Source organism: Lepisosteus platostomus, chromosome 3, assembly GCF_059453375.1.
Source record: "Lepisosteus platostomus isolate fLepPlt1 chromosome 3, fLepPlt1.hap1, whole genome shotgun sequence".
Taxonomy (NCBI): Eukaryota; Metazoa; Chordata; class Actinopteri; order Semionotiformes; family Lepisosteidae; genus Lepisosteus; species Lepisosteus platostomus.
The window spans coordinates 21,276,798-21,299,689 of NC_142613.1; the positions used below are offsets into that span (position 1 = coordinate 21,276,798).

The following is a 22,892-nucleotide window of genomic DNA, read 5'->3' on the forward strand; positions in this document are numbered from 1 at the left end:
ACTCTTGAACACATGTAGATGTCTTTCCCCTGAAGATAATGCCAGTTTGTGTGAAATTAGAATGAGTTCTGTTTTTGTTAATCTTCCTAAGATTTTCCTGCTCTGTGCACTAGTGTACAGTGACCTGCGGGCTTCAAATGCAGGAGTGAGTGGTGTACTGAAATCAGTTACATTTGAACTTACAATGGGTGTGTTTAAAGCTATTTCTTATCCCTATGGTGTTACTTATAATCAGAACATGAAGACCTGACAGCTGTAAACAGTCCAGCCCCTTTTTTCAGGGTCACTGTGTCTGAACAGAGACCCTGAAACATAGAGTAGCGCTGATGGATGCTTATAAATCAGCTTAATAGGGAATATTTCATCAGTAGCCGCCAGTGATGTCTTCAGTGCCACTGAAAACCTGAATCTCCAAGCTAAAAGTGTCCCTAATCTCCTGACAGGATGACCAGCTGAAGGTGATAGAGTGCAATGTGAGGGTGTCCCGCTCCTTTCCCTTCGTATCCAAGACTCTGGGCGAGGACCTGGTTGCCTTGGCAACCCAGGTCATCATGGGGGAGGAGGTGGAGCCCGTGGGGTTGATGAAGGGAAGAGGAATTGTTGGTGTCAAGGTAATGATGAGCTGGAGTAACTTCCATCACTCTTCCTCCGGATTTTTCTTTTTATAGTGCTGATTGGTTCGTAATGTACTGTAGGTAACAAATTAATTACACTGTAGAAAAATAAAATAGTAAATTCTGATAACAGAATACACAATAAGCTGCTGTCAGCACCTTGGCTGTGTTCCTGGTAAGTTTTCTGAAATTGAAGACTATACTTTTATCTGTACTTTCACCAGGTTCTTTGAATTATTAATATTAATAAATATCCATAGTGATATTAAGATAACGTGTAGAAAACTGAGATATATTTACAGTTCAGTTGATCTTAAACATTCTCAGTGATTTGTACCTGAAGGAAGTAAGTCCCTGTAGCTGTTGCTAGTGGTTTCTTTTAGTTGTCTTTATGTTCCCGGTTTAGTGTTAAAGGGGGGACGGTTTTGCTTTTATCTAGCTTACTCATTTATTTTTACTGATCTAGGTCCCTCAGTTCTCCTTCTCCCGGCTGGCGGGGGCAGATGTTGTCCTGGGAGTGGAGATGACCAGCACTGGGGAGGTGGCCTGCTTTGGGGAGAACAGATATGAGGCCTACCTAAAAGCTATGCTGAGCACTGGGTTCAAGATCCCCAAGAAGAATATACTGCTGTCTATTGGGAGCTACAAGGTAAGTAATTTCTTCTTATACCAGTTCTTGTACCAGAAGTGTGAACCTTTTTGCTGCTAAACTTAGTGACTTAGTAAGAAAGCCTGTATAACATACTCTACAGAATAGAAGTTATTCTCCTAAGCATATATTATATAAAAAATACTTTATTAACACTTTGTTAATGTTGAAATTCTCTCATTAAATGTTTTAAGCTTGTGGTCAAGTTTAAGAATAAACAGTGTATATTTTAACGTATTCATATTGAAGTTCAGCTAACAGGTTTTCACTTGTTTTTCAGAACAAGAGTGAACTGCTACCTACAGTGCAAACCCTTGAAAGTCTTGGATACAACCTGTATGCCAGCCTGGGCACCGCAGATTACTACACCGAACACGGAGTGAAGGTGAGTCAGGGTGCAACACTTCAGGCTGTTTCTCAACTCAACACCAGAAAAGCTCCAAGCCCTTTATGATCAGAAAAAAAATTAAAAAGCACTCAGAGAAATTCTGCACCCACAGTCTCTACAAAAACCGAGCCCTTCTCAAACAAATTCAGTTTTTCTTGACCACGTGATCTATGGGACTTCAAACCTGTGGTGAAGTCATTATCATTGTGAAGTGCAGTCATGATATAATCACCATAGGAACCAAGTAGAAACTAAACACGTTTGTTGGTAAAATCAACAGTATGATTAGTTACTGTAAATAGTGGTATTCATGGTATTGGTACTGTATGTACTTAACGATAAAGGAGGAAAGCCTACAACTTCATCCCATAGCCCTTGGTGATGGATCCAGCTTTCCAAACTGCATTTGTACATTAGCCTCAACTTGTAAGGAATTAATAGTTAGATAAGAGCTGCATATGAGAAAGATGTTCTTTCTCATCTACAACTACTATGTGTGGCTTCTACGAGAGGATCTTTTTTCTCTTCATAATCTTATTTTTTTGTAGCCAAAATTTAGGTTGATTTAGGTTATCATAAGTCAACATTTTAAACTAGCTGCACTCCTTTATGCATTACATTTGCAGTGCACTCTGGAATGCGATAAGTGTGATAACAATGGCATCTTATGATTTCATAGTCTTAAACAATTATACACTGGATACTGCGGTACATGTATGCTGCCCCATTCCTACCATTGACACCATGTCTATTTCCAGGTAATGGCAGTGGACTGGCCATTTGAGGAGGAGAGCGATTGCCCAAACAAAGAAAAGCAGAGGAACATCATGGACTACCTGGAGGAGAACCACTTTGACATGGTTATCAACCTGTCCATGAGGAACTCTGGAGGCCGCCGGCTCTCCTCCTTCGTCACCAAGGGCTACCGCACTCGCAGGATGGCCATTGACTACTCTGTCCCCCTAATTATCGACATCAAGTGCACAAAACTCTTCGTGCAGGTGAGGGAGAAACAAGGGAACCGGCATGTTGGCTTTTTTAATTTCCGGGTTTTGGGTGGTATATTCCAAATGAGTGTTTTGAAGTTGCTTCAGTGTTTAGTTTTTTCCAAGTTTCGACATCTGTTTCGACTATATATCTTAATATGTGAAAATGGAAAGTCTGATTGTTCAGCTTGTCCCGCTAAATGTTGTTTTATACTTTGTAGGCACTGCGTCAGATTGGGGAAGCTCCACCAGTTAAAACACACGTGGATTGCATGGCATCACAGAGACTTATTCGCCTGCCAGGTAAACTATAGAAATCTGGAGTCGTGGCGGATGCGTGTTAAAGGAATTGGAGGGGACTCCCGAGTTAGGTGGTTAAACTACTTAAGGTGTCTATGTGGAGTGGAGGTTTGGCCCTGTACTTCAGGCATTGCTGGTATAAATCGGGGTATGTCTTTATCCCATGTCTGTCCAAGTGTCCTAAGGTTAGTTTTGCTCGAAGTCCAGACATCCTTGGGCATTGGCTCCATGAGGCTCACACGGTGAAGAGGTGGATTTCCTGGAGGGTTGTCTGTTTTATCTTCATCTTTATGCTTTGAGAACACAGGGAATGTAGCAGCATGTTGAGTTGATGATTTACAGATTGGTAATTCCAGTTATTGGACATCTCCATTTGCCAATGGAGTCACTCTTCTAAACCGGATTCCCCAATATGTTTGTCTTTCTTCCCCAGGGCTGATTGATGTCCACGTCCACCTGCGTGAACCGGGGGCCACCCACAAGGAAGATTTTGCCTCTGGCACTGCAGCAGCCTTGGCAGGAGGTGTCACTCTGGTGTGCGCAATGCCCAACACAAACCCCGCAGTACTAGATTCCAGCACACTTGCCTTGGTCCAGAAGGTGATGTTCTCAAAAGGTTCATTTACCCTGAAAAGTCAAAATCTGTGACAGTCTAAATGCAAGAATATTCCAAAACCAGGGACATTATAGCCAGCTTGGGTATTCCCAGTCAGTTTGGACAAAAGCTGCATGTGCCTTGTTTATAATTGTATTGCTTGCCAAGCTGGTCCTCCTGTCTCCCAGCCTTTGTGCACAGTGTGTTATAACCTGTCTCACTCTCTCATTTCAGCTGGCTAAGGCAGGCTGTCGTTGTGATTATGCTCTCTTTCTTGGAGCTTCCTCGGACAATGCTGCCATTTTGCCTTCAATTGCAAGCTCTGCAGCTGGTTTGAAGATGTACTTGAACGATACCTATTCCACTCTCAAAATGGACAATGTATCCCTCTGGATGGAGGTTTGTATAAATGAAAAAATAAATGATTTCAATTGCAGCCATAGAATGAAGTAATCTGCTTGCCTCTGCCATTTAGCCCTTTGTGTAACATATTTAATATTTCATATGACAGGTTTGTGAAATTGAGGTGTTGCTGAAATCGCACATAATTTCAAATCCTAATTAAAACACCATGGCAGGGCAGTACAACGATATCAAAATTAAATCAGTCTAAGCATACAGATTGTTTATTTAAAGTCTTATAGAATTCATGTTTGACCATATGTTTATTTTCACTTTTTCGAATGTACTAGGTATATTGTAAATCTTTAATTGACCAGTTCAGAATTTTGAAAAACACCTGAAAAAAATGCCCACCCAACTGTGGAAAAGAGGGGGAGAATTAATTGCGTTTCAACATATTATTTTAAAACAAAGCAACAAAAAAAGGACAGCCATTTGCTGCTTGTTCCAACAGGTATTGTTCCTAAATGTAGAAATTAAACTGCTGAATTTAGGCATTAAGTAATTTAGACTCTTAGTTGATTGGGAAGAGTTTCAGCCTTCACACTGTGGATCACTGGGAAGGTACTGTTCATTTCAGAAAGGTCTGAAGTCTGCTGTAACACAACAGTGTCATCCATTTGGACAAGTTTTGTGTGCACTTTACCTTACTGTTAAGCACTGAAAGAGAAATCTGAAGAAGTCTCTCTTCTTTCTCTAGCATTTTGAGAAGTGGCCAAAGCACATGCCAATTGTTGCCCACGCAGAGAAGCAGACGGTTGCTGCCATTCTGATGGTGGCTCAACTGTACCAGCGACCAGTTCATATCTGCCATGTGGCAAAGAAGGAAGAGGTAGGATGAACATGTTGTCCTTTTTGTCTTTTAGCATTAATAATAGACATCTGGAAATGGTATCGCTATGTTTTGAGAAGCTAATTGAGACTATAACTTTAAGTGCTTCCTTTTAGGATTATATAAATTAAATGTAATAGATGCCTTTAAATGATAAATTAGACCTAAATATTTACACAGGCATTCAGTAACCAGTAGAAGTGGAAAGACCTGAAATCATGTTTAATTATTTACACATTCAATTTCCTGAAGTAACAGATGAAATGTTGTTAGTCTGGGTATAATCAAAGAAAAGCTGGAGCCTAGAGTGTGTCTGGATTTTGACCTTCAACAGATCAAGATCATCCGAGCTGCTAAATTGAAAGGGATCCAGGTGACCTGTGAAGTTGCCCCTCACCACCTGTTCCTGTGTGAGGAGAACGTGTCGGCCATTGGGCTTGGTAGGGCCCAGGTCCGCCCCATGCTGGGCACAAGGGAAGACATGGAGGCCCTGTGGGAGAACCTGGACATCATCGACTGCTTTGCCACGGACCACGGTGAGTGCAGTGCAAGGTTACCGTGCCAACGGGATTCTCTCCTTTTTGTAAACGCTGCCTTTGTTAGCAGCATCAGTCTCGTGGTGTAAATACTCCCATTTCCGCCACAAGTATGACTGCAGTATGGTTTCTCACACAGCTCTTGTAAAGCTGGTTTGGAGCCTTCACTGTGTAGGTGGCAAAATCTTTCAAATTGTACAAAAGAGTTAACGTTTTACCATTAAAAGGTTAGTTTAAGGAGTTATACTAAACGGAGTAAAACCCTTACACCAAAGCTATGCTAAGTTAAAACTAAGAGAGAGTAACATGGCTCTTGCTGTTATTGGATTTTCTATGACTTGTGCATTTTGGTGAAATTTGTAGTTGTGGCAGAGGCAAATGACTGATGTCAGCTGATAAATAATTACACTTATGTAGACGGTGTCATGAGATTGGAAAAAAATGTTTGAAGTTGTGATTATTTTAGACTCTCATAGAAGGAGGGTGACTTCTATGTAAAGAAGCAAACAAAATGTGCTTTGGACCGACTGATGGCAGAAGTTGTCTCGTTGTTAGTTTGAAGAAGACTGGCCTGTTAATGTTTAGAATTAGTTTGCAATATATTTTGAGGCAACAAATCACTTATGTATTTATGGGATGTACCAATTTTACAATTTAGAATTTAATTACTTTAATGCCAGAGCCATATGATCATATTTTGTCATACCTAAAATTCCTACTACTTTTTCTGGCTTCTTTAGGTTACTGTACAATCCTTACTAGGCTATGGTACATGTTGTATATCACTTTTTATTACAAAAATGTCACCTGCATTTGTCTTCATTGAACATCAGCTAGTATCGGCAATCTGGTATCTCTTAAATCCATGCTACACATATATTTTTTTTACTACAGTGGGCGCAGAACATGCTATAGTTTGTAATGTGAGTGTTAGCTGGTTGCAGTTTAGATATTGACTGTAAAACGCGTAAACTGAGATCCAGTCACCTCTAGGATGGTGCATCATGAATTGTTGGCGACTGCTTTGTAGTTAGTGTGACACTTAAAGCTAATATTAAAGCTGAGTTCACTAACCACTGGCTCGTCTGACTAAAATCAGGATTAATATATTACTCCGTCCTTTAGAGAATATTTATTGTTTGATGTGCTTTATTTTTGTATATTGCTATATGATGTATGGGAACTCTCTGCTTATACGTCTATTTGTGTCTCTTGGTTTGTAGCCCCTCACTCTGTGGAGGAGAAGGACATGAAGAATCCACCCCCAGGATACCCTGGCCTGGAGACCATGTTACCGCTGCTGCTTACTGCCGTGAGTCAAGGCCGACTCACTGTTGACGACATCGTGAAGAGGCTGTATGAAAACCCCCGAAAAATCTTCTCCCTGCCTGTCCAGGAAAACACCTATATAGAGGTATTTCTCTCTTCACTGCTACTAGTGTACAATGGTCACTGGCCTCAATAATGGTGAGGAAGATGACAATTGATTACTTTTGATTACAGCCATCAGTGAAACTACTCACAAAAGCAATTGCAGTTTACAATTACAGTTTTGATTACTTGATTACATATTATTATATGTTATGTTATTACATGTTACTGTTTTTGCTATTGTGTTACTGTATATTGTCTTATCTTCTGTCCTATTTATATAATGCACCTGAGTGACTAATGAGAAACACTTTTCATTATACTACGCACCTGTGTAAGTTTAATGACAATAAAGTTTAATTGAATTGTACTCCTTCTTATGAAAGCACCAGAGGCCAATGTCTTGGCACTTTCATCAGAACAATTTTGGTGCATGCTGTCCTTCATACAGCCATCTGCAAATCCCCAGTAACACATTGTTCTAGGCAGATATTTCATCAAATAACACTTTTCCATAAAGAAAATTGAGTTTTTGCATTGTCCAATCTTTTTTTTTAGGTCTGGGTTTCATTTACTGTGTATGAATATAAAACTTTTTCCTTCATAGCCATTTGCACAGGAAGGTGTTACAAATAGGATTGATCAAGATTACCAATATACTGTTTGTAAAAACTGGCAGTATATGGAGTTAAGCCTTTTCTCTATATACTAGACCACGTTTAATCTTGTGATACTGGAATTAAAATTAAAAGTAAAAAATGTATTTTAATGGACTTTGTTTTAGAACTTTAGTTCAAGGAGAATGACTGAAAATGTATTCCTCTTTGAATTCAGGTGGACTTGGAGCAGGAGTGGACGATTGCAAGCCACATGCAGTTCACCAAGTCCAAATGGACTCCCTTTGCAGGCATGAATGTAAAGGGCAAAGTGAGAAGGGTGGTGCTCAGAGGAGAGGTGGCCTACATCGATGGCCAGGTGAGGAAATGGAGAACAGTCGTGAGCTTCAACGAATTGGATTGTGCAGCAGGATGACGTTTATAAACCTTTAATCTAGAAAACCCAGGAAAACCGTGACCTAGAATTGGTACTCGCAATGCAGGATCAAAGGTGTTTGAAAGGCACTCATTCTGAAAAGTGTCTGAACCTTTCGTTTCTAGCTTCAGAAACCTGTCATGGCAGCATATCATTCAAAACTATACCAGTTAGAAAAATGACATGCCTTTATTTCCCAGGTGCTGGTACCTCCAGGGTATGGGGAAGATGTCAGGACATGGGCACCAAGAATGCCTACTCCTCTTCCTACTGAGTTGGCAAAGGACAGCACCAAGGTACGAATTACTCACTAAACTCAGTCAATGTCAGTTACTGCTGTTACATAAGTATATTGTCTCTGGTAGATATTTATCTTACTGTTTTCCAGTTGTATGACTTTATTAAATTAGGCTGATTTAAAGCTTTTAATGTTTTGCACCCCGGTTAATCAGGTGCTGTACAGAAATTTAGGAAATGCAGAATGTACAGAATGTTGAATGGTACAGTTGGGTACACAGGGTACAGTTTGGATTCTGCTTTCAGTGGATATTTCCCTCTCTTTATGGCTGTAGTTGTCTGTGTACCTCCGAGGCAGTTGAACACGTATGGTTGGTGAGGGCTCTGCAGTGCAGAAGGCCATCCTGTCGTCCTAGGTTTGGGGGGGGTGAGGGCTGTGGCAGTAATGGCAGTGTGTTGGTGACAGACTCCAGAGCGGACCCGGCAGGGAGAAAGGGGAGAGACTATCCGCACCCGCGTCCCCAGCCCTCGGAGAGTCACCCCCGGCGCCGGTGACAGCCGCTTCATGTTGCCTCCCAGGATCCACAGAGCATCTGACCCCGGGCTGCCTCCAGGTAATGAAGAAAGACTCCAGAGCACGTTACGCTTGTATTAAAGTGTGGTGCACTCGCATAGGGCAGAGACTGTAAAACGAGGAAACACTACTTGTTTGGAAAGCATCTGCTAAGGTACCACACCCAGTGCCCTGTGTAACACTTCGCTTGTTTCTGTTTTGGTTGTTCTCTGTAGCCTAGGCACATGCCTACTGAAAAGTATGAATATGAAGTCCACGTTAGCAGCTATTTACAGCTGTTCTGCCTATATAAGGACAATCATTATTGAGACCAGTAAAATGGACATAGATATGCATCTAACAAACAGCGTGTAGGGTTGGGGTTCTGTCATTTGTTGCCTTGTTAATCTTAGCTCTGACAATTTTGTAGTGCTAGGAAGCAGCACCATATAAAGAGACTTCCAGTTTAGCTTTTGCATATGTAAGATAGCATCCATTGATGTCTGTTTCACCATTAGCTGGGTTCATAAACTCATTATGGCTAACTTCTATCGTGTTGTAGCCTCCAGCTCAGATTTAGAAAAAACTAAGTGCGGTCAGCTGTAAAATGCCATCCTAGAGTGCAAAATACTGTATTTGTGTCAGGAATATATATATATTCAGTCTTCATCTCTATCAGCCATCAGTGAAACTACTCACAAAAGCAGTGAGATGATGGTTCTTGGCCCTTTTGCTCTTTCATCCAAAAGCCTAGTATGTCCTAAAACATTCCACTGATGAATAGAACACTTTCAATGAAAGGTACGAGCCAAAACTCTTGAGAGAAGACAGCGCACTGATACATTCTCTGTGACTGTAACATCCGAGGGTACCCCTGGCACATTTCAGATCCTACACATGAAGCAGAATGTGGGGCCCACATGTCCCTCCCAAACCTACCGTCGCCGATTTCTCTCTCTAAATGGTTACAGTCCATTTTCATTTAATTCCATCTGTAATACTGTCAAGAATTTGACTGTTCCCTGTCTAGATCTTATTTAAATAGTAAGTAGGAAGATAAAAACATTCTGTTTGAAGACTATACTTATAAAGGCGGTTAAATTTCTTCATTAGAAATTCACATTGAAAGTATGCTCAAACTACATTTCATATTAATATTTTTACATTTAAGTAACTGACTTTAAATCTGGAGTGAGCAGTACACTTGTTTATGAGGTCCAGAAGCATAATAAATGGGGTTTAATGGTTAGTCCACTCAGGAGAAGGTCCATGTTACTATTACAGTGCCTTTTTTAAAGAAATATTAATCTTCTGCAGATTTTTCTTTTCAAAATGCCTTAAATAGACTTTAGATCCATGACTTTAAGGATGTCCAATGTTGTCTGCAGGTTCCAGGAAAACTGCCTCAAAGACCTTTCTGATCCGCACAGGCTTTGGTAATGTTTAGTTGATGTGCCTGCGGTCGACCCAGCCTGTGTGATTTTTAAAGCAGTCTGTTTTCAGAAATTATTTCCAGCAACAAATCAAAACTAATCAAATATAACTAGAAATGGGGAATGCACCTTGATCATCGGAGGCCTTGCTATTTTTGAGAATGGAGATGCTTTTAATAAAGGAATTAATGGCGAAGTTTTTGCACTCCACTACAATAAAATAGTTAAACTGGAATGTGCAAAAACCTCACCTACATACAAGTAGGAAAAATATTAAAACATTTACTGACCACTGAATTTTGACATGTAATACAGCTTTTCCAATTAAAATCTACACACAACAAAGTAGGGAATATTTATTTTATGAAATCTTTCTTTCAGAAGGAGATAAAATGGATTAACACTGACCAACTCTAAAGTAACAGTATTTCTTTCAAAACATTATATTAATAAGTACAACCATACACAGTATGTACAGTATGTGGGTATTAAAATTGCTCTGTATAGTTATAACAGTAACTGATTTATTACAAGCACTTTATCTTCAGAGTATCTTAATTAACATTTCAGAGATGCTGTATGTTATATCAAGAGATAGCAATGATAATTTTGCTTGGGATGTCATAAACTCCTCAAAGACACTTTGTTACAGCTGCATGCAAGTCTCAATGCCAGCCAGCATTGACAAACGTTTTTAAGTTGATTGCAAATTCTTACTAAATGTATCCTTCTCACTTAGCAGAGGTAATGAATTTAAACGGTGTGAAAATCAGTTTGACACTAGCCTGGTGTTTTGTGAATGCACTCTCTTTGAGATCTTTTCTTATATAATTTATTCTGTCTAGGTAAATGTTCTTCTAATGCTTACCTCGCTTGGTATCTACATCACTGTTTCCCAATGCTTTCCAGTCAGAGGTTTAAATAATAGGTTTTGTGCAGTACACCTCTCCTCTGTGTAATAAAACGTCCAAGGTGGTCTTAGTTTACATAAATTGATTTTAACAGTCTGTACAGTAACTCCATGTTTCTTAGATTTTTTTTCTCAATTTCAATATGATTTGGAAAAAAATTAACATGTTCAATTTTGGAAACCATTACAGTGCGGACAATGATTGGTTTCAACATTTTTTTCTCTCCTATGTGGCTATTCCAAAATTCTATGCTTCACCTTAGTTGGGAAACACTGGTATATGATACATCAGGTTTTTATTGTAATGATGCATGATTATACACTTTGCATCAGTGTGATCCAACCTCACCAGCCTTGATTTCTGTCAGTTTCCGTTCTTCACCAAAGGCAGATTCATCTTGTTACCAAAATAAAGATCAGTGAAAATGCAGAACTTATTTCCATTTTACCCATATTATCCAGTTTTAATATTCATAGAGACAGGTCTTCAGCACAGTCCCAGTCCAGTATCTTATGACCCACTGGCGTTCATTACAGCTGTGCCAAATCTACTTAATATAAACCCTTCCTGAGTTGTTTTCAGTTCTATCACAGATTTTAATTTTAATATGTTTTTGAAAATAAAGCTGAAAGTCTGTTGAACAAATCATTGTCATAGTTCTTTTAAGGGGAAAGTTTCACATCTGGCCCTTGGGGTTGTTTGTATTGAAAGTAGTAGAAAATGCCCAGTAGTGACAGCGATTCAAGTTCCTATAGTGCAGAGACTTTATAGTACTTGTTAGTGCAATAGTACAGTTAACTTTGTTTAGTACATCTGATCTTTAGTCCCCCAGATTAATTGTGCACATGCTATTGGCTCAGGTCAAAGTTGCTGAACAACAGTTTTTGGTTGCATTTGTTAATGTCACTAACTGGTGTATTTTAATTTTCTGTACTAATTTTTAAACAGCTGAGGAGGCAAAGGAGAAACCAATAAGAGCATCTTTTGATCAAGGTTTGCAGTTTGTTTGTAGCTCCGTTTTAGCTGAGATACTAACTTCTTTGTTTCTTTATGGCCTTATAAATGATGTCCGTTTGCTCCTTAAATGCTAATACCTGTTGTTTTTGTCGCTAGATGGTTATATAGCTTGCTTCTTCTAAGTCTAGCAACATTTGTGCAATGGTAATTGGAGGAGTTCTACTGATACAGATTAGAAAAGAAATGCAATTATTTTGTTTAATAAACGCTTTTCTAACAACCTAACCATTTGCAATGCTTTTAAGAATATTTTAGTTTGACTCCATCGCATACTTGTTTAAGATGGAATCTGGATGAGTTGCACCATCAGTATTGTGAAAAGCAGTAGCTTGGGGTGGGGTGGAGGGGGTTTTCTAAGATCCAGAAAAACTATAACACTGTTTCCAGTTTTAGGTTTTCTTTAAAAATAGTGTTCATAAAAGAAAAACTCTTGTTTTCTCTAAATCTTTCCCTGCCTGGAACAGACTCTCTTTCCCTGGAGGGCGCCTCTCATCATCCTGTGTTGGGTCGTATCCTGTCCCCTCAGACCATAGGACACCAAAGTGTCAGTCACCTGCAGACTTCTCCTCTCCTGCATCCCTTCATTGGGCAGCACGTCCTCTCTGTCCAGCAGTTCACCAAGGAGCAGGTAACCCTTGTTACCTTGACCAGCTCACTGGATTTACACATCGGAATATTTAGCTCCTTTGCTAGCCTGATAGGGAATCTTTCCAGAAGTATGCCCACTCGCAATCTAGGATTTGTATAGTAAATAGGAAGCCATTTTTTTCAGGGGATGTTTATATTTAGCAGGGGATTTTGAAATTCTTTCCTTATAGATGTGTGATGTTTTGAGTATCTTAGCCCTTCTACAGAAAATCTTTTGTTCAGGTTGCAAATGTAACCTGTTCAGTGCAATAACCTGTGTTTTCCTGTCAGATGTCCCACTTGTTCAATGTGGCCCATACCCTTCGCTTGATGGTGCAAAAAGAGAGAAGTCTGGATATTTTGAAGGTAAGGGCCTAGGATTTTATCAAGCGGCTAATTGTATTTTTTAGTGAAAGTTCAGAAACATTGATCTTGAATCTTCTTCTTAAACCTGTCAACATTTTTGTGGACAGCAGCCTCCCTATGTCCTCAGTAAACAAATTAATTTTCTAAACTTTCTAAACCTGCATTTACCCTGTTTAATTCCTAAGTAAAAATGACCACAACCAAAGCCTTCAGGTAGCAGTTTGAAGCCCTATCCAATCTGCCACCCTTTACTTAACTTTGGTAAATAACACATCTCCACTTTATTTCTTTGAATTTTTGCTTTCTTGCTATGGAAAAATATTAAAATATCTACACAAATGTCTACCAGAAGATGTTTTAAATGTTCAGTGATTGATGGATATTTTAAAAGTATTTTGGCTTATATGGAAACATGCAGTTCTAAAATGGTCACAATATGGATTGAGCCAATTATTGATTTTATTCCTAAAAGTCATTTATATAGATGTTATACACCTGAAAACCTATCACCCTGATGATTCCACTCTGAAATTGAGCTAATGTGCATGAATTATTTTATACTGAGAACTGGACTAAAAAAAACACATTTGAATGTCCTTGTTTGCAATGTGGTAATAGCTAAGTTGAATCAGACTGCCGGTTGGAAGAGCTCTCCAGACGACTTCGACATCAATTACTTTGCATTCTCCATGGAGAGCAGAGCATTTTTTGTGCTGGAAAATAAAATGGGAATATATATTTTTTTGTGATTCAAAATAAGTTTCAAACTTTCTTCATTCAAATGCTAGTGTGCTGATTTTATGACATACTCTATAGGCCGCTAGTGTTGCTGATTTAAAAAAAAAAAGCAATGAAGTGACATTGCGATTAAAATTATATCTGGTGTGCTAATTTTATATATTTATTTTATATATATTTGTAGAAGCTGATTCCCTTCTGGTGTGAAACCGGGTGTTTGAAATTGTAAATGGTAATGCTGTACACTGTAAATTAAGCTATAAGGGTAAAAAATTGTCAGTTCAGCCACTGAAGGCTCCACCAGTCTGGTAATCAAGCTTGTTTTGGCTTGCAGGGTAAGGTGATGGCCTCCATGTTCTATGAGGTGAGCACCCGCACCAGCAGCTCGTTTGCGGCGGCCATGCACCGACTGGGAGGCTCTGTGGTTCATTTCTCGGAGTCCACTTCGTCCAGTAAAAAAGGGGAGTCCCTGAGCGACTCTGTGCAGACAATGAGCTGCTATGCTGATGTGCTGGTGCTGCGTCATCCCCAGCCTGGAGCTGTTGAGGTGAGGAGTAGAGAGGCGATACGATAAAACTATAAGGTCTCTAGCAAGAAAACAATGTAAACCAGATTCAGCTAGAACATGCATAAGAACAAGTTAGTGAATTTTGTTTTGTTTTGTTAGTGAATTGATCCAAGAATATCACCCACTTCTGGAACGAAACCAGGGTGTTTCCTTCCAGACCACAGCCGAAAGAGCTTGTCTCGGTTTTAAATGCAGTTCCTCTTCGTGTTCTGTTTGTCAGCTGCACCGACTCTCATAGTTGATGAGTTCATTAATGAAGTGAGTTTTATTTTTCAGTGTTTGAGGATGTTATATACTTGAATCATTGCTCCTCTTAATCCTCCCTTTTAAGGGCTAAAAAGGGTAACACCTTACAGTCTAATATCTGCCAGGTGTTTGCACAGTCCTGAATTGTGCTAGCTTTACCAGAATCTAGATTTATGACATAAACTGTAGTTAGAGCAGTGGTCCAAATACATATCCTTGTGGTACTCCACTAATTACATCGCCCCAGTCTGAGCATTACTCCTTATCTGTGCTGTTTTAACAAGATAGCAATTTAAAAATATTTCCTTGAAAAGCCTAGAGCCTGCAATTTGAGAATTGCTCATTCAAGATTAACTGTCATAATACTTCTGAAAGTCTAAATATAGTATATTATATGCTCTGTTTGTATCCATTAATGTTGCTGTTTGTTTAAAGAATACTAACAAGTGAAACCCCCTTTTCTAAATCCACATTGACTGCAATCTTATTACCATAAAACTGATTCTCTAAATTAGTTTTCATAACCTTGTAATATAATTGACGGGAGACTTATTGGTCTGTAATAACTTAGTTCACATGTGTTACGCTTCTCATAAAGCACTCCATTACCAATTTTCCAGTCAGTAGTGGGGCATACTAGGGGAATGATCCATTCATGCTTTGTGATAATGTGTGATTATTTGCAGTCTATTTGTGTTTAACAGCAGTTGAGGTGTAGAGTTTAAAAGGAGATTATATCTGACAACACTTAGTAAACAAAATTGTATTCATTTTTGTTCATTTTATTCATTTTCATAAGTTTTAAAAAAGAAAAAAAATTGTTAAGTATCATATGTTATACTCATTAGGTGTTAGGTTGTAAGTCAGATGAGGTGATGCGTTCTCATAAAAGCCAGTCGTAAAGTGACAGATAGCTGATCTGCAGGACACCAATACTGTTTGATCCCTGCAGACTGCAGCTAAGCATTGTCGGAAGCCTGTTATCAATGCTGGGGATGGAGTGGGCGAGCACCCAACACAAGCCCTGCTGGATATATTCACTATCCGAGAGGAGCTGGGAACTGTGAACGGCATGACGGTAGGTCACGCTCCACCTCAACTCGGCCTTCCTGTCTGGAGAAATAATAGTATGTTTATTTCATCTGAAGAAGCCTGAAATTATTTTTTCTGGTTGTTCAGCCTTTTACCGGTAACTCCTTGTTTTTGTTTTTTTGCTTTTGACTGTTTTTCTCCGAAATCAGTCTGCTTGCACAGTGTAGTCGTGGCAAGGTTTGTTGTCAGTGTTGCTGGACATGGACATTGTTAAGTTTGGATTTGATGCAGTAAATGTACACATCCACATAGAAAACTATGCTTTTAATATTACAGGTCGCTGGAAAGGTAATTTTTCCAAGTTTATCTACAAATTAATATCCAGTAGGCACATTGCAAGCAGACCCCTAGCTATTCATATAGAAGAATGAATGTGAAAAATAATGGGGAACTGGAAGATCGGTCAGTTGTGAAGGATCAGACATTGTACAGAAGTGTATGTCCTGGCAAAGGGTTAGAACATTGTCCAATCTCTAGAGCTCTATCTCATAGTATATTGCCTTGTAAAGGACTGAGGGCCCTTGCAGACAGGATTTGACTGTTCATTCAATATTCAGATCACGATGGTTGGGGACTTGAAACACGGTCGAACTGTCCACTCCCTGGCCAGGCTGCTGACTCAGTACAGAATTACTCTGCGCTATGTGGCTCCCAAGAACCTGCACATGCCTCCTGACATCATCAACTATGTGGCTTCCAAAGGCATCAAGCAGGTGAATATTCTTTTGTTTCAACTCTGACCTGAGTTTCATTTAATGTATTATTAGCCTATATTCTTTACAGATGTTCCTAGAACCTTAGGTTTTTGAAAGGCCTCTTTAGCACAATACTAGGTCTCCCATTACTATGTTTAGACTGGCTGTTGACTGAAGCTGTCACTGGCTTAAAAAAGACAGCCAGCAGCTGGATTCACAGATCCTAATTGTGGGTACTAATGTCCTATGTTTCATACAATAGAAGTTATGTCTCTATAGCAGGGATTGTAGTGTCTGTATGTATAGTTCATTAATGTACACTCATTGTTTTAATGATTAATGATTCTGGGATGTTTTAATCTAGGGGTTTTAAATTGCACTTCTTAAATGTAGAATAGTTATCGACATTATTAAGTTACAGATTTGTTAATAAAGCTTTTATATTTCTGAGAATCTGATATCTGATAATAAACATGCACTTTTTTAGCTTGATGCTTACTGATCCTTCCATAATATTTTAAAGCTATTAGTCTTCTTAAGTTAAGAATTTTGAAATAGTATTTGTAGCCCCTAAACAGAAGTGTTACTGTGTTTTTGTTAAATGAGAATCTGTTTAAGGGGGTAAATGTGTTGTCTTCTCACCCTTCTGCTATGAACATGTGTTGGTTATGTTTAAAATGGGCAATTTTGATAATATTTTAAATCCAGGTCCTTAAAGCGATGTCAGAACAGATTTCTTGGGTTAGTGTGAAAACTAGTTTGGAACTCTTTCTCGTCTGATAACTATATGTATATAATGGCTATATCAGACCCATGCCATCTCATCAGGGAACTAAGATAAAGTTGTAAAATCAGTTACCAAAGCAAAACCCTTCATCTCATAGCCTCAGTGTCTATTTAAACTGTTATTTTTTACTTCACATTCCTAATTTGATATCCAACGATAACTAAAAAAAACTCAGCGAAGTGGACATAAAAAAATTCACGAACCCACAGCCAGTTCAGAACAACTGACACTCTTGAAGACTTATTTTTATTCTGTAGCTCTTTCATCAAACATAATTGTAGCATTGATATGCATTTCAGGTTAAATAGAATTTGGTCATAGGTTTTCTGTTATTTCTGCATACCTGTGCGCTCTATATTTCTTAACTACACTCTCAACTAGCTGTATCTAGTGCACAGTAGAACAGTGTCTGTGTTCTGAATTTAGATTTTCATGTTTGCTTAAAAGATTTAAAGCAAGGCAGAAAACCAATGTGTGTTTTGGTCTTGATTTTTTAATCTACAAGTCATACAATATTTCCTCATTGAAATGCAGTGTTCTGAATTGACAAGGGGGAAATGGACAGAACCATAGCATAGCATTAGCCAAACATTGGTCAGTGACATAAAGACATCTAAGGGATGTAAGGATTTCAGACGGAAGACAATCGGCAATGGATATTAAGTCGGACTACATTGCCTCATCTTCCGTCTGAAATCCTTACATCCCTTAGATGTTTTTATTTCGCTTCAGAGGTATTGGCTAAGCTTGTTTTTCAAAAATACCTTCTGATGGTGATATTGTCTGTGTGCACATTATTCTTCTGTTTGATAGCCAGGATGTAAGTGAAATTACCATTTAATAACAATTGTGCTGAAGTTCCACATGCTTTTTCTTAACATTTATCTTTTTCCTTCCCTCTCGCACAGGAGGAATATGATAGCATTGAGGAGGCACTCCCTGACACAGATGTGCTGTACATGACCAGGATTCAGAAGGAGAGGTTTGCTTCAGAAGAAGAATATAACGCTGTAAGAATTTAATTGCCTTCTTACCTTTTTAAAAAGGGTCTCATACTCATTTCTTAATAGGGTCAAGTGTTTTATGTTTTTATGTTTCAATCTGAGTAGTCAATTAAATCATTAATCTGTTTGATATGGAAAAAGATTGAACACTTCTTAGATGTACTATATATAGGATTCTTCTGCAGCGGGTCTTTTATAGTTGGTTGGTTGCTTGAAACATTCACTTCAGTAAAGATACAATTTTCATTCTTTTTGCGCACTTTTGTGCAGATGGACACTTCAGATTAAAAACATTTCCATTAAAATGTATCATTTCACTGTGAAAATGAACTAAGTGGGAATACGTCATTCAGGGAATTACTGTATACGGAGGAACAAAAACACGGTGTGCTCCTTGCAGTTTCAAGCTTGTTAATTTCTTGTTTTTGTAAACATGGACAACACAGTTTATTGTTGTAAAGAGGAAGGAAGCAATTAGATTTTTTTTGTTTCTTGAACTGACGTAGATCTAGGCCCCAAAAGTGACTACAGTGTTTTGTTTTCTGCAGTGCTTTGGGCAGTTTATCTTGACTCCACACATCATGACTGGAGCTAAAAGGAAGATGGTGGTAATGCATCCTTTGCCCAGGGTGAATGAGATCAGGTAGGACACTGGTTTGGGGGGGCTTCACAAAATGTCCACTTTTCCTTTCATCCCTTTCATGGCCACGACATTATTTGGAGCAGTTGAGAAAAAAACAAAACAAGTCTTATTGCTGTAGCTGTTTTGATGACAGATACTTGGGTTGATTAGGCATATGGTCAAGTTATGCTTTTGTGGAAGATGTGAAAAATAAACCTACCACACCAACCTACCACAAGGATTGGTAGAGCAGAGCAACAGCAAGAGCAACTAACTAATGATGAGGGGTGACTGTCAGTGTAAATGTGACATGCCGCCCAGCAGCACCGTAGCAAAATCTGCAGGTGAGTGTCCTGATAATGCCATTCAGGCTCCCTGGTCCTGGAGGGTCTGTTTCTTTTCAGGCCATGTGGGCAGAATTTACTCATTATTGGCTGAATTGAACCTTATTAAGAGCCTCTCCCAGCTCTTCAGATGCTGGTGCTTTAAAGAAACCTGGAACACCTGCAGACATACTGGCCCTTGGACCCCAGATCATGGCTGTTTCAGGTGGAGTGAATGATTCATCATCAAACTGATGTTCCTCATCAAGGCAACAGGAAACTTTGTTTAATGTTTGTTGACTTGCCACCCTGGAAGCCCTGGAAGGGGCATCCTCTACTTTTGTTTACTTGATATTTGTAAATCAAACAGCAAAAATGTCAAGTATAATATCTTGCTTGATTACAGATAATAATTTAAGTGCCTGAATTTCACATTAATCCCGATTTGTAATTTTTTTAACATGTTAGTTTGACCTTTAATGTAATGCTTATTTTAATGGTTTGACTTTCACTGTAATTGTGTGCGTGTTACCATTTGATCTAGTCCATCACTCAGATTCAAAAGTATTATTTTTAATTGGATTGATGCAGACCTTTTTTTGACCATAATGCCTTTCTTTATGCATGGATCTTTTATTTAATGGTTGTGTCATTAGCCTTTGAGTAAGGTTGTTATTTCTGTCTCTGATGTGTAGTGTTGAAGTGGACACAGACCCTCGTGCTGCCTACTTCAGGCAGGCTGAGAATGGCATGTACATCAGGATGGCTCTGCTGGCTACCGTTCTGGGCAGATAATGGCAGTGACCTGGAAACTGCCTAAGAGTATCCACCCCACTCTTGGAGCAAGGCTATGGACCAACTCGGCTTACTTGCTGCCTCTGAAGGGACCAAAACTTCTGCTATTACAGACTGCAGTTTTTTATGTAATGGAAGTGGCTCATTTCTTGGATTTAACACAGAAGAAAAAACAAATTGAAAACTGAAAAGACCTCACTGACTGGTATTTACCCCAATGATGTGTTCAGAGTTAAAGAATTGGACCGTTAAAGTTGGTTAGGCTGGCAGAGGGATTTCAAATAGAAACTTAACAAATTACACACTGCGATTCTTCCTATCTGCGGTTTGTACACTTAAAATAAAACTCATTCCATATACTGGAACACAAATGTAAAATGGCTCTTGGGTGAAAGGGAGTCAATACCACTGGCAGAAATAAAGTACACCAATGCCTTTAGAAACTGTACACACTTTCGGGATGTAAGATTCCTTTTTAAAGATGGTAAAATAAGTTCCAAAGGTTTGTCGGCCAAACAGGTTTTAAGTCTTGAATTTGGTGTATTTGCCTTTTTTAATTTTGCAAATAAAATTTCAGTTTTTATGTATCTTTATCATTTATTTCCCCACTAGTGATTTCAGGACAGGCCCATAGCATTGCTAGTCTGAATGTTGAAAAGCTATCAATGTTGGAAAATTTCAAATAGGATAGTAGGATAGATGAGGAGCACAGCAAAAGGTAAATAGTTACCCCTCTCTCCCTCTTCAGAACAGATTTATTTAGCTTGTAATTTCACAACAAACACCTTAACAAATGTAGCAGAGTTAAGAATAACTCACCCAAATACATATCCCATTCCTATTGTATAAAACAAGAATGCTGTTCAGTATATATACTGTAGTGGAATGTTAATAGAAAAATGGTAATGAGGTCACCGTCTTTAGCTCACACCCCAGAATTCAATAAGTTTTTTTTTATTCCTGATCACTTTCTTAAACCTCAAACCAATGTTGACTAAACAAGGTCCTTTCTGTATAAGAAAGCTACTGGAGTTACACTGTGTGTACTTCAGCATTTGCTGCTACTGTACATATGGATTTTTACAATGGCAAACACAATGCTGTAACAGTACTGTATACTGTGAGAGGGAATGCAGTTTGCTGGCTGTGTTATAGGTTTGTTCATCACTGAGATAACACAACTAGATGGCAGTAAATTACCCTTTTAAGCAACTGGCATCAAGATGTCCCAGCCCAATACCCTTTACAGTTTCCTTTTGTGTAGTGGGCACAGTTTGCCTTTGAAGACTGGAGTATAGGGAGAGAGGTTAAATAAAATATCTCCATATACCATTTAATATCTTGATATATATTATTTTTTATATTGGAGGTTTACAGGAAGTGTTACTGAGTAGAGCTTGAAATTGGATCCAGAAGCTGCGTTTCTATGTACAATTTTATCTACATGACCATTCATTGCATTTTATTTTCATCACAAAGGATCACAGAAGAGCTGACTTGGTGTATCCACCACTGAAGTGCAGTGACCACATATATCTTGTGTCCTATTCTACATTGAACTTACTAGTGTAACCATGCTACGCTTGCTGCAGAGCCTTGCTATATTTAAAGACCGAATTATAAGGACATCCATTTAATGTGTCCTCTGAAAAACAGTACCTCTTAAAAGCAAAGTGTCCTTTGCTGGCACACTTCTGGTCCAGATTGAAAAATACCACCAGTAATGCTTTATAGATCGCAGCAACCTGGTGATGCTTAGAAAAGTGATTTCCAAACTGTGCTGTGGATTCTGTAGACATCATGTATAAAAAAAATGTGGATGATTTGTAGCTCTAACCGGCACTTAATCAATTATCAACTAATCTCACATTTCACATTGAAATCCTAGTTATGAATGTTAGACTATAATTTTAATTAAGAAAAAAGTCCAGTTCAAATGAATTTTTCTTGCAATATCAGTTCTGAATTTTAAAACTGTTAACATTATTTAGTCTGCCATAGTTTAGTTAGACAGCCTAAAACGAAAGGCAAAATGAAATGCCCATAGCCTGTTACAGGACAGAAAAAAAGTTGATACATTATAATCCCTACCTAAAATGGTAAAGCTGTAATTGCCTTTGCTTGTAAATATTCAAATTTACAAAATAAAAGGAATGGAATAACATTCTGTAGAAAAGAACTGACAAAGAAGAAGAACCTAAAACTGAGCAGTACTGAAAAAAACTATCCAAATGTTTGAAACAAAAGTGCAATTATCTTGTATAACTGAATATTGTTTACCAGGAATGACAAGGTTATAAAAGAAAATCATGGCCAATCAAGAAAGCAGACTTCACACCTGGGGTAATGAAGTTTTATAGTGTGTTTTGCAATGTACAAAAAATAATAAATTGAAATACACCACAATATAGTTGTAATCAACAAAATATAAATGTTGTTAAAAGGACAAGGCTTGTGGAACCAATCAAACAATAAAGAGAAGTGGTAATCAGCAACTCAGGACGGGAGAACTGCTGACTGCATACTGTTTTCACTCAGAGCCAGAGTACAGACATTTCTGTTTTGAACAGCTTTTTGAATGGAGCATATGTAATGGCTTTATATTATTATTCCATATGTATTCTGTCTATGGAACGAGTGCATTGGATTCTTTTAACAGTAGATCTGAATGATGCCAATGTATCACATCCCTCCTGTGTAATCAAAATAAATTAGGATCCTCTAGTACTAAAAATACTGTTTTGACCAATATAGATGGATTTGCAAAGGCTCAAACCATCATCCTAGAAGATGGAACATTTCAGTCTTGCTAAGATAATATTATTAACCAAGAAAGAGCAAGTGATCTGAGAAACACTCAAGCCTTTATTGACATGTATAACTGATCTCACTCTTCAGATGTCATAAAATGTCAAATGTCATAAAATTCTTGATTTAATCTAGACAATTTCTAAATTTCTCATTTTTACCTTTTGTGATACCGTGGAACATATCTGAATTTGAAAGAAGGTATCAGGCAGGTGCCCATAATGACTGCATCCAATTATTAGACTTGGGACACTGGCTCGGTTCAGCATTGACTGAAGGTGCCATTTTGACCTTTGTAATCTGAAGCTAAAGAGTTAACTTTTAGCCACAGGAACTGGCACAATCAATAACTTTTTATCCTTTTT

At 38.5% G+C, this 22,892-nt stretch overlaps 1 protein-coding gene across 3 annotated transcripts in view; it reads left to right on the top strand.

Annotated features, from left to right (window-relative positions):
- Positions 1-20,306, top strand: part of cad (carbamoyl-phosphate synthetase 2, aspartate transcarbamylase, and dihydroorotase) — a 52,918-nt gene extending 32,612 nt beyond the window's left edge. Inside the window, exons 23-45 of one of the 3 annotated variants that reach the window (XM_088624919.1) lie at positions 444-611; positions 1,081-1,263; positions 1,544-1,648; positions 2,410-2,652; positions 2,859-2,940; positions 3,371-3,537; positions 3,767-3,931; positions 4,635-4,766; positions 5,101-5,302; positions 6,526-6,716; positions 7,508-7,648; positions 7,906-8,001; positions 8,409-8,556; positions 9,884-9,931; positions 11,788-11,832; positions 12,321-12,484; positions 12,775-12,849; positions 13,922-14,134; positions 15,354-15,479; positions 16,051-16,206; positions 17,884-17,985; positions 18,528-18,622; positions 19,620-20,306. In XM_088624919.1, coding sequence (XP_088481045.1) covers positions 444-611; positions 1,081-1,263; positions 1,544-1,648; positions 2,410-2,652; positions 2,859-2,940; positions 3,371-3,537; positions 3,767-3,931; positions 4,635-4,766; positions 5,101-5,302; positions 6,526-6,716; positions 7,508-7,648; positions 7,906-8,001; positions 8,409-8,556; positions 9,884-9,931; positions 11,788-11,832; positions 12,321-12,484; positions 12,775-12,849; positions 13,922-14,134; positions 15,354-15,479; positions 16,051-16,206; positions 17,884-17,985; positions 18,528-18,622; positions 19,620-19,719 — 3,147 coding nt within the window. In that variant the 3' untranslated portion in view covers positions 19,720-20,306. The remainder of the gene's footprint in view (positions 1-443; positions 612-1,080; positions 1,264-1,543; positions 1,649-2,409; positions 2,653-2,858; positions 2,941-3,370; positions 3,538-3,766; positions 3,932-4,634; positions 4,767-5,100; positions 5,303-6,525; positions 6,717-7,507; positions 7,649-7,905; positions 8,002-8,408; positions 8,557-9,883; positions 9,932-11,787; positions 11,833-12,320; positions 12,485-12,774; positions 12,850-13,921; positions 14,135-15,353; positions 15,480-16,050; positions 16,207-17,883; positions 17,986-18,527; positions 18,623-19,619) is intronic. The other 2 variants (XM_088624920.1, XM_088624921.1) reach the window with 2 other exon arrangements.
- The last annotated feature ends 2,586 nt before the right edge of the window (positions 20,307-22,892 follow it).